This window comes from Limanda limanda, chromosome 11 (genome assembly GCF_963576545.1).
Source record: "Limanda limanda chromosome 11, fLimLim1.1, whole genome shotgun sequence".
Taxonomy (NCBI): Eukaryota; Metazoa; Chordata; class Actinopteri; order Pleuronectiformes; family Pleuronectidae; genus Limanda; species Limanda limanda.
Genome location: NC_083646.1, coordinates 23,270,745 through 23,282,137, shown reverse-complemented (window position 1 = coordinate 23,282,137; position 11,393 = coordinate 23,270,745). Strand labels below are relative to the sequence as shown.

Here is an 11,393-nt window from a genome sequence, read left to right as displayed (position 1 = left end):
CTACTGTGCAGATGGTATTACTAAAAAGGAAGGTGGGTTACAAACAATATTTACCAGATGACTGACCTCATGTCATTAGGAGCGGGTTGATCCCAGTCTCCATCATTCTGCGTGCTTAAGTTTCAAGATACTGAACACAAAACTGCCCCTGACAACTGTGCCACCACTGTGTGTGCGTGACGTGTGATAGAATAAGTGCTGCACACGGATGCACTGTATGAATGTGTGGGTGACTAGAAGTGCACAATAGGAATTTACTGAGTGTTTGGAAATTAAACTTTATTTGTGTAAATATGTTTGTCAAATAACAAGACGCAGTATAGAAGATCACATGATTACAGCTCTTAAGTGAACTCCCTAATGTTGGGGCAAGTAAGAGAGAAGTCTGCTGTCAGCGACGACTAGAGATGATCACCTTGGAAACCAGGCTAGATGACAACCCTTCATTCTGCACAGCTCATTTGCTCTGGAGCCGGAGTCTGTGCCATGAGGTACCACCAAGCAAAATGAGTGGATTATCCAGCTCTCTGCTCTTAACGCTGGTTCACTAGCAACACAAAGCTTGCACAGTTTTAGCAGATATACAGATCGTCACCATGGCAACCTATGCTGCACACATGAGAGGACCATCGAATCATCATTCCCACAGGATCGGGACAAGGATACGCTTACTGATTTTATAATAGCGACGAGTACTGTGATGATGACTGGAAGTAGAAAGTAGATGAGGCCATGAGAGAATACAGTCATTGCCCAGGGTCCTGAAAGATGCTCCAACACAGAAGCAACAAGAAACACAAATGAAAAGAAACAGAATACCTTCAAACAATGTGTCATTTTGTGTGTCTAGTAGAATGACTTTCCAACAAGTAAAGTGAGCTATCGGTGTAAACAGAGGCTCCAGACCCCCTCACCTCTCCTGTGATGCAGGAGGAATCCATAGGACCTAATTCAGATGTCTGATTCCATACAAACACAGCCACAGTGACACTTTTCTAACAGAGGCTGGTCCATGGAAGGCAGACATGCAGTGTTATCATAGATGTTTAATGAATTGTTCATCCATGAGTCACACACACACATAATCATGGTTGTAAGAAGTGGACGGACTGTCTGAGCATCACAAAAAGCAGAAGCATCAACAGAAGGTTAGTGTATCAGATCTCTCTGAGTACACTGAAGATGTGTACTGTTGTTCCTGCACAGTGGATCTGATTGTCTTCAGCTTCTCCCCGGAGCTCCAGCACTACAGGTCACAGGTCAAAGAGAGGAAGGTGCAGCTGCATGCATAGGAAAAGCGACACAGAAACTGTGATAAGCAATGTGAACAATATTTATCTGCACCAAGGAGGTTATGTTTTCACCTCTGTCAATTTGTTTGTTAGTTGGTTTGTTTGAAAGCAAGATTGCACAAACACGACTGGACAGATTACCATAAAACTTCTAGTATGGGTCCAGGACGAACCCATTACATTTTTCGAGATAGGGAGCACATTAATTCAACATGTCGAAATAGGGTATTTTTCAACATTTTCCTTGATTTCACAGAGAATAATTCATGGACTGCGTACAAAAAACCCCTGATAATATTGGATGTGTGAAATTTGGTTCAGATCCAAATTAAAAATATGGATCTAGTCAAAGTATATGTGGATTTACCACGACTATTGGTGGATGTTCTACCAAGAGCCATTATCATTTTGAGTTAGTTCAGGAGACTGGTGTTTGAATTCATTTGAACTAGATTATTATTCCTATTATCATTCTTATTCTTATTCTTAGAAGTAGTAGTAGTTTTAGTAGAAGTATCATTATTGTTATTATTGTCATCTACGTTATCATTATTGGTTCGGATGTGAGATTCCCTCCACACCAGCTGGTGGCGGTATTGCGCATTTTCATTGATTGGTTGTTACCGTAACACATGATGCGGAAGGACACTGGTGGACGTTTCTGTGAAGGAGTCAGCGCTGCCGTCAGAACCATAGATATGGTCAGAACCAGCTGGAACTCAGGGGATCCGTCTGACGTCACTTGTTAAAGGTCAGAAGTGTCTGTCTGTGTGTGTTTGTGTGTGTGTGTGTGTGTGTGTGTGTGTGTGTGTGTGTGTGTGTGTGTGTGTGTGTGTGTGTGTGTGTGTGTGTGTGTGTGTGTGTGTGTGTGTGTGTGTGTGTGTGTGTGTGTGTGTGTGTGTGTGAGTGTGTGTGTGTATGTGAGTGAGAGAGACAGTTGTTCTCAGTGTCTCTCTCTCTCTCTGCCTGTCTCTCAGTGTGACTCCACGACTCCTCCTGTCAGCTGCTGTTCACCTTCTTCATGTGCAGCCTCCTTCCGGCTCCACAGACACGAGCCCTCTGTCATAGCAGCGGAATAACCCGTCACACCTGCTGCTTATTACTGGTTCCTGTTCCGGACCTCTGTTAAACTGTCTTGTGAGACCAGACATGAAACATTCCTGGTGCCTTTTAAATACTAAATCTTTTTTTATCGGTAAGCTTTTGTATATGTTTGACATATGTTTGGTTACATTTCATTTTTATGTCTTCTGTTATTTTAACTGCATACCTCTCTTGTTCACAACTTTTTACAAAGGAAGTGCTGTAGAGATACAGTTGTTTATTGTTATAACTGTTGTTATTATTAGGGTCGGTAAACGCAAGGTAACTCTCAATACGACATGCAATACATGGCCTGAGATAATATCCCTAAAGAGGGTGTAGTGCAGAATTTGTGTGTTTATTCATTGCAATTTGGTTTCAAAGATACAAACTGAGATGAAACATAGCTTTAATTAAAAAGTATCAAATGTTCTGTAACTTATCAATTTCCACAACCATAAACTGGCAAAAATGTGTGTATAAAATCATATATATAAACATATATATTAATATAACTAAATGAGTGAATATCAATGTTTGGCAGCAGCATATCAATTATTGTATCTCATGAGTCAGGCGACAATATAAAGCCGTACTGATATTTTCTTTCACTCCCAAATATTATTGTATTAACTCTGTTTGCAGAGTAAGGGTGTATTTTAGTTGTTGACAAAGAGGGAGGGGGGAGATAATATATCATTGGTCCACAGGAAGTATTATAATATTTAAATATTTAAACAGGAACACATTCATTGGGTTGATTATACAAGAAAGTCCTGGAAGTCCTTTCAGTCTGCGTTGGGGGGGGGGACTGATAAACTAACTGTTTTTCATATCACCATCCACAGGCCTCTTCAGCAGACACACCCTGTCCCAGCTCCATACTCACCCGCTGTCTCCTCACCTCCCCTCACCCTGTCAGTGGGTTGCTGCACGCCAATGACAACTGTAGCAGTCCTTGGAGGGGGGATCGGGGGGTTGGCAGCATCTTACTACCTTTGCAAGAGCCCCCAGGTTTCCAAGGTAACACCGACAAACAGAAACACACACACACACCACATGATGGAATGATGAAAAGGAGGCCAACACTTAATCTCTGATATTCCTTCCGACCCCCATCCACCTGCCTTGAGTATAATAATGTCTATAATAATAGAGAAAAATGAATAGCAAAGGGGAATGTCGTTTATTTCATCCACTATGCAGGAGTCCTCTTGAAAAGCTGCACTGCACTTTGAATAATATTCATCATTAAGGCCCCCTCTTCTAAAAAAAAAAAAAAAAATACAAATCAAAGCAAAGTTTGAAAACATGTCTGATTTGGAATAATCCCACCTTTGTGTGGCTTGTTTAAGTTTGTTTTCACGTGTCTGAATGACATGAGGATGACTTGAAAACTGACTTTACACGCGTGCATTTGAATGGGGTCTTGTGTTCTTCTCGACCTTAAAGTTTGGTTCAGATCTCTGACTAAAATGTTCCCACACGGCTGATTTGAAAATGGCCCTGGAGTTTTGCGGTCTCAGGGTTATTTATCCATCCTGAGGTAATTAAACTAGTTTAACCTGCAGGCCGACCAGTGACCTGTTTGTAGTTTGCATGTTCTCTCTGTGGGACCCTGCAACCCTCACAGGCATAGATAATGGACGTATTGGATTTCAATATCAAAACATTTGAAGTACTTAGGCAACTAGATTTCTACATTTGTTCTTCATCTGTGGACTATGTTTGTACGAGCCTTGGTTGTAGTATCTATTCTAAGCAGTCTGTCTCCTCTGTGTCTCCAGGTCATACTTGTGGAGGCCAGCAGGCGTGTGGGAGGTTGGCTGTCGTCCACCAGGAGGGCGGATGGAGCCGTGTTTGAACATGGACCCAGAGGGATTCGACCTGCTGGGGCGGTTGGACGCAACACACTCAACATGGTGCGTTCTACCACAGAAATTAAGCTATAGTTAGAGGTGTGTTAACTGATGATTTACATCTTTATCTTACACTGTAAACTCAACAGCACAGGTTTAAGAAAATGTCCTTATGATCTGAAAAAGAAATGAGCTCAACACATAAGTAGGAACTCTGAAGTAGGCTGCTTGATGTTGATGACAACTTTTGGGGAACTTGGGGGTAAATCAAAATCCTGATGGGGACCATAGTGCCCAACCACACAAGTGAAAAAGGTGGATGAAGACACATAACTAAACTGGAGGACCCATTGTTAAAGAATAATATTCACATGATAAACTAGGAGATAATCGAGTCTTTAACTCATCCAGACTGTCTAAAGGTTTCTCTGCCTGTTTTGCAGAGGTTAGTTTTAGTCAGCCTGACTCAGCATCTCAAATAGAAGCGATTGAACTGAAATCAATACTCAAACATTCAGGACTCAAACTCTTTGTGTGTGTGTGTTTGTGTGTTTATGTGTGTGTGTAGGTGGATGACCTGGGCCTTGCTGGGGAGATTCTTCCAGTCACCTACAGTCATGTTGCTTCCAAAAACAGATATCTGTATGTGAAGGGACAGCTCCACAAGATGCCCTCAGGAATCAGGTCAGATGTTGTTTGATTTGTCAGCGTTAACTTCAAAGCTATTTGAATCCATCTAAAAGAACAGAAAATTTGATTTCACACTAAATTTTGTTTGTCCATCAGTACATCTTATGCTGAGTGGCTCTGTCCATTTTTAAATTTATAACACTGAAGTGGAATGTGTTCTGCTGTCACAGCTGGGTGTGTTGTGAATATTCTACTACTCCGTTCAGTGTTATCTGGAGACACAGACTGACACAGTCACTATCAGTATAGTGACAAGAAAAAGGCTGTGAAGCCAAAACAGGACACATGTTACTGTGCGATGAATTTGAAACCTGGTAAAGACAGATGAAAGGACCTATTTATTTTCCATTGCTGACCTGCTGTAAAGTCAGACGTGTTTTAAGTTGCTGTGAGAACATTACAGGGAGCTGCTTCATGAAATTAGATGTCTTACTTTAGAACTGTTGGAAGAACTCCTGCTGACTCATCAATGATAATCCAAAGATTCAGTTTGAGAGCGAATCCCTGCTCATGCTGCCTCAGGCTCCTTTTCTTACTTCCCCAACTTTTTTAGCTCTCCTCTTTTGTCATACTTGTGGCTTATTTCAGCTGCACCTTCTCTGAATATGCAGTTTTTTCACTGGGAAAATACTTCTTTAATTCTTCTACAACAGCTGTAGCTTCAGACCTTACGTTTTCAGTATTTCTTTTCGTCTTTCTCTTGTGACTTCAAACAACATCTCAGGGAATTTCCCAAAATTTAATCCAAAGTTTAATTTACATCCAAGGATGAACTGATGTGATTTTGTGATCAACCTCACAAAACACACGTTTGGCTCTAACTCAAGAATTCATCCTCTTTTTATGACATAATATAAAATTGTATCACAGTTTATATAATACATAAACTACAACTTGACTACTTGGTGGAGGTGTACATCTGACCTACAGTACTGTTGCTCCTGTTGTGCATCAACTCCACAGCTGCATTGTTTACAACAGGGATTAGTTGATGGAGCTGAAGCTGGCCGGCCTGACGACCAGAGCAACCAGCATGCAGAAATCACACACAGAGGACACACAGAGGTTTAGATTATAACGGTGGCCACTGAGTGTGTTGTCATCACTTTGTGTGGGACTGTGTATTGACTCTCTCTGTAGAGTCTGTGTTAAGACCACATGCCTTGTGATTTTCACATGTACTACTACTGCACTACTCAACGTCTCTGTGTCTTTCTACTACCTTCTTCATTTCAGTGGACTTTTGCGGACAGTCCCGCCCTTCTCGCGTCCCCTCCTGTTGAGCGTTGCCATGGAGATACTGGTGAAGAAAAACAAGGAGGACGACGAATCTATCCATTCATTTGTTACTCGGAGGCTGGGAAAGGAGGTAGGGGGACGTGCTTAAGACATCATAATTTCTCATTCAGATTCTTTATTTTATATATATATATGAATAAACAAATGATAAACAAGGGTCACATCTTTTGTCTCAAAGTACTGACGACAGACGGACAAGACATGTCACCTGTATAGAAAGTGATGTCTTGTGGCTCACAGGTGGCTGTCACATGACACAGGTACGCACATTTAACCAGGTGAGCTCCCTGTGGCCTGGTTAAATGTGCGTACCTGTGTCATGTGACAAGGCCTTGTCACAGTGGTCTGGATTCTATACTGGCCGGAGCCTCTTTGCTGCATGTAATTCCCTCTCTCTCTCTCTCCAGCCTTTTCTATCTCTCCCTCCATTGTCTCTGTCAAGAAACACAAAATAACCAAAACAAAAAAATGAAAAGGCTGTGGGGGCGGAACTGTCCTTTTAAACCTGATTTTGGGAGATTAAAAATTAGTATTTGTCAATGCCACCAGTTGTCTTATGTGACTATTCGGTTTTGATTTGCTTGCTATCTCATTTTAATTTCCTCCTTTTCCTGTGTGTGTAGTTGGCGGACATAGCTGTGGACAGTTTGTGTCGGGGCGTGTTTGCAGGGGACTGCAGGAAGTTAAGCATACGCTCTTGTTTTCCGCCGCTCTACAACGCAGAGCAGCATAGAGGTTCCCTGACACTGGGCATGCTGCTGGGCTCAGGTACACTTTTCCACTTACTGTTACTGTTTCTGTTTCACTTTCCCATTTAGCGTTGATCTAGACAATCTTCTCTAATCCTAATTACTTCCAAATCAAATTCATTTTTTCTGTGCTCCTGATGACTATTATGTATTATCCCTTAACCAGTTGAGGCTCTGCTGCTTAGAGTGTCTTTGGTTTGTCCGCTCTGGGCTTCTGTAGAAACACTGCATACTACATGGCGGAAGAGGACCATGTCCTATCAAAGATTTATCTGCTCTACTCTGTAATATGCTAATGTTAAGATAATGAAAACAAAAAAGGTTCTTAACTCATACACAGTGGACCTTAACATGCAGTTAAAAATCCAACTGGCCTGAAGTATCATCAGGGTCTGTCCTCATACCACTGGGTAGTTTGAACACTGTAACATCGCACCAGGACTGTCCAACTCTCTTTCTGTCCATCTCAGTGACATAAGCTTGACGTGTAATGCTCATTTGATAAATATTGTGTCCTGTTGTATGTATGAAAATCTCAGGTCCCACTCCTGTGATCCCCCCTGGCCCACTGGCTCAGAGGTCTATAGACGAGTCGTGGGCCCAGTGGTCCCTGAGGAGAGGAGTGGAGTCCCTCCCCGAATCCATCACAGACTACCTGCAACAAAGCGGGAGAGTAGAGCTTCACAGAGACGCAGCTGTTAGAAACATCTGTCCCTCACACTCTGGCTGGAAGGTCAGTGAGGATCATGAATGGTTTTTGCCTGAATTTGACAATATGAATGTGATGCTCAGATGTAGCTGGTTTATTATACAGATTATACATATTTAAATAACCAAACTATGTTGTGATGTTCTGTATTATTTGCACACATTTTAGCTATGTAGTGTCACATCTCCTCTCTCTGCCATCAGCCTCAGTTTGTCAAGTTAGAATGCTAAAGTGAGATGGTAAACAAGGTGGATCTTTTACCTGCTCAACATCTGAGTGGAGTTTCTAGGCCGGGAAAACAAAACAGGCTGAGTTCTCATATTCTGCTGTTATTTGGCAACTTTCATGAAAGATGTGTGTCTGTGTGTAGATCAGTTTGGAGGATGGAGTCGTATCAGCTGATCACATCATCTCTGCTATGCCTGCTAAAGGTCAGTGGTGACGACTGGACCTCAGCTCTTCTAGTGTCGTCTGATCAGCGGCAGAAAGTCTGCTGATTACATGTGGCTCAACATGTTTGGAATCCTTCACTGTATTTTGTACAAATTAAAATTATGCAACTAGTAATTTTTACCAAAATCAAAAACTTAAACTTGCTGCTACAAAACAATATATTATATTTATATATAACCATCACATGTTATCACATCTCTCTGTTACCACAGCCCTCTCGTCAGCCCTGCCTTCCTCCTGCCAACCTCTCATCCAGGAGCTGCAGGACATCGCCACGGTAACGGTCGCTGTGGTAAATCTGGAGTATGACGGTTCCATCTTGCCTGCAATTGTGAGAACTACTCAGAGACACACACAAAACACTGTTGGGGGCAGTAGAGGACTGCTTGACAGTGGTAAACTTATTTAAAATGTATATTCATCATTTTTGTCCGATGAGAATATGACTCCACTCTCATGAGTTTGTGCCTGAGATTCAAGCACATTCTCGTCCAAATCCCTAAAAAAAATCTGTACTAATGAAGCTGAGGCAGTAGGATTGTGCCTGTTCTCATTCTGATGACTTTTCAGGTGCCAACAACATAGCAAACGATGCAAAAGTATTACTTTTGCCAACGGAAATAATTTATCATTTTTTCTGGGGTTGGTCCTGAGTCAGCTTTTGTCAGTCGAGCCACGCAGCAACGCAGAACACAGAAAAGATGGATAGAAGTAGAGAGGGGGGATGGGAAAAACAGTGTTATTCATTTCTGTGGCATACTCAGATTGTCTATGTCTGGGTGGCATTGTTATCAGCACCCTGGTAGGACAGTGGGTGTGATAGGATTCCATCAGTGAGCTGTTTCCAAGACGCCAACGTCTACTTTCACCGACTGTGTCTAAATTTGATGTTGTCATGTCCCAGATAAAAAAAAACACATCAGCTTCAATGGAACTAAATATGTAAGTTTTTGTTTCTAGAAGTGACAATAGAAATCCTTCTCTTTGACTCTGTCAGGGTTTTGGTCACCTGGTTCCATCGTCAGAGGATCGGGGTTTGCTCGGGGTCACCTATGACTCTGTTCCCTTCCCTGAACACAACAGACCTGATGGGCAGACGACTAGACTGACGGTACACACACTCACACACAGACGCACACCTTTTAGCTCTTGTTTGGTCTCCACCAGCTCCACCAGAGTGGTTCCACTGAAGAAAGTTAAGCTGTGGAGCCGTTTATGTTGTTTTCCTTTGGAATATTATTTCTTATAGTGCTGTGCTTAAACATGAAGTAGAGATGACTGGTGGAGGCCAGCACCGGAAAACCCAAAAGTTAGCTAAAAGCTGTTATTAGGCATCCAATGATTATCTGTGTGGCTTCATCACTGTCAGTCTCACGTTGAGCCTCACACATAATCATTTGACCCATATTGTTGTTATAATATTAATTTTGGCAGCTGAAGAGGTACAGAGCCGTGCATGTGGTATCTGCAGTGAACCATGTCGTTGTCAGGTGAGTCCACATCTCTGACCTTAACTCATGTGACCGTGTCGTCTAGGTGATGATGGGCGGGGCCTGGTTCCAGGAAGAGTTCGGGGACCCAGAAACAGTGTCAGAGGAGCGTCTTCTAGCGAGAGCCACAGAGGCGGTGCACTGCCACCTGGGAGTCACCGCAGCACCCAGGTGGAGCTGGGTGGCTCTACAAAGGGTGAGACAGGACAGGACCGTCTGTGGATTCAAACATGAACTCCAGACCAGCTAAAGATTCATGTCAATGATTCAAATAGGATTCTCTGTTGTTACATCCCTATTTCATTCATTCTTAACTGTATCTTAGATACTGAAGATACTGCACAGTTCATCCCCGGTCCCTGTCTCCTGGCCTTTGACTTATATTGCATCTCGACTATACTGTAGTTTGTTGTAACAGTGATGCAATTTCTGCTGTGTTTCTCTCACCAGGACTGCATACCTCAGTACTATGAAGGACACTACAGGAGAGTTGGTGAGTGTTGACTTCTGCATCACATCTAAAGATGATGTATTTACAAGCTGTAGTGAATGATGTAGTGAAACATCATTTTAAGGAGTGTCTGTCTCCCTTTACAGAGTCCATGCGTAGCTTCATAAAGAAGAATAATCTCTCGCTGTCTCTGATTGGTTCCTGCTATGATGGCGTGTCGGTGAATGATGTCATCTTCAGTGGACGGAGAGCTGTGGAGGAGTTGTTGGGGACTGGGGTTTAATACACTAGGCAGCACATCACCAGGAGGATGCTTTGTGTTGTGAAGGCAGACAGCCATTATCACCCATGTGCCAGCATGCGTCATCCTTTTACCCATAATGCCTCCTACCTCTCAGGGGCTGCACTTGAAGACCTTCTGCATCACAGCGGCGCGACAAGGCACTCCCATTTTAAAGACTCCTCAGAATGCAGCCGACAAATGCGTCCTGCCATTCCCTAGAAACGAAGGCTCCAACGTGTGGATCTTTCCCAGACAAATCTATCCCAGGATGCATTGCGCTTCAGACAAACTGTTTTTCAAAGAGGTAACGGCTACTACAAGCAACAAAAACATCCAACGCCTGAGTATCGTGCTTCAACTTAACCAAGCAGATAATGCTACACTTAGTAAAAAAAACAAGGTTCATTCAAACTCTCTTATAGCTATAAGCCTCTTTAGACAAGACCTTCTCATTTCGGTTTGGCCTTCACGGTCAACTCAGGCCACGAAGGAGGTGGTCTTTATGGGCCGGGCAGACCATGTCCTCAGAACCCCTGAATTGAGACACAGCTGCAGCCTGTTGTATTGCTGCTGCAGTGGCCTGATAAGCCTCATGACTGGTCAGCCTGGACATTGACAGATAAAGTCCTATTTCTCTACTACTGCTGTGTATAAGATTGTATTTTAATACTGCAGTATCCAAATAAAATGACAGGTTGTTTAATACATGCAGCGTCAGTCAAGCACCTGTTTCTGTTCTGATTCTAGTCCTCATGAGTTTATTTATGTGTTGATACATGATCTTTATTGCGTCCCAGTACGTGGGATTAACCTACTGATGTGACTCGCACTTTCAATAAAGCCTTGTTGAAACTACAAGCTGTTTGTCATGTATGCACACTAATCTATATAAACTGTCACCACCTGAATTCTACATTATTCTGTTACAGTGTTGCTTTTGCTTGGAGACTTTCATCAGTTCATGTCAGTATCTCTCCATGGCACAATCTGAATGTTTGTTTTGTCCTCGGTGTGGCTGTGGTCTTTAGGGGATCA

General features: G+C 42.7%; 1 protein-coding gene across 2 annotated transcripts; it reads left to right on the top strand.

The window, feature by feature from the left end:
- The first annotated feature begins 1,933 nt into the window (after positions 1 to 1,933).
- On the top strand, positions 1,934 to 11,216 carry ppox (protoporphyrinogen oxidase). Of its 2 annotated transcripts, XM_061080629.1 has the most exons (14): positions 1,934 to 2,043; positions 2,270 to 2,487; positions 3,224 to 3,398; positions 4,163 to 4,297; positions 4,803 to 4,918; positions 6,161 to 6,293; positions 6,847 to 6,991; positions 7,512 to 7,705; positions 8,052 to 8,112; positions 8,347 to 8,465; positions 9,132 to 9,245; positions 9,671 to 9,820; positions 10,075 to 10,117; positions 10,222 to 11,216. In XM_061080629.1, exons 3-14 carry the CDS (start codon positions 3,315 to 3,317, stop codon positions 10,356 to 10,358), a joined length of 1,431 nt encoding a protein of 476 aa, XP_060936612.1. In that variant the 5' UTR covers positions 1,934 to 2,043; positions 2,270 to 2,487; positions 3,224 to 3,314; the 3' UTR covers positions 10,359 to 11,216. The 2 variants fall into 2 exon arrangements, with proteins under 2 accessions (XP_060936612.1, XP_060936611.1); XM_061080628.1 differs by lacking the exon at positions 1,934 to 2,043 and having other exon boundaries at positions 2,199 to 2,487.
- Positions 11,217 to 11,393: the final 177 nt, after the last annotated feature.

Bases quoted from the DNA above. Each gene is read 5' to 3' on its own strand.
- ppox (XM_061080629.1), top strand. From the start codon at position 3,315: ATGACAACTGTAGCAGTCCTTGGAGGGGGGATCGGGGGGTTGGCAGCA. The intron at 8,113-8,346 runs GTCAGTGGTGAC...CTGTTACCACAG, and splicing joins CTCTGCTATGCCTGCTAAAG to CCCTCTCGTCAGCCCTGCCT. The intron at 9,821-10,074 runs GTGAGACAGGAC...TTCTCTCACCAG, and splicing joins GCTGGGTGGCTCTACAAAGG to GACTGCATACCTCAGTACTA.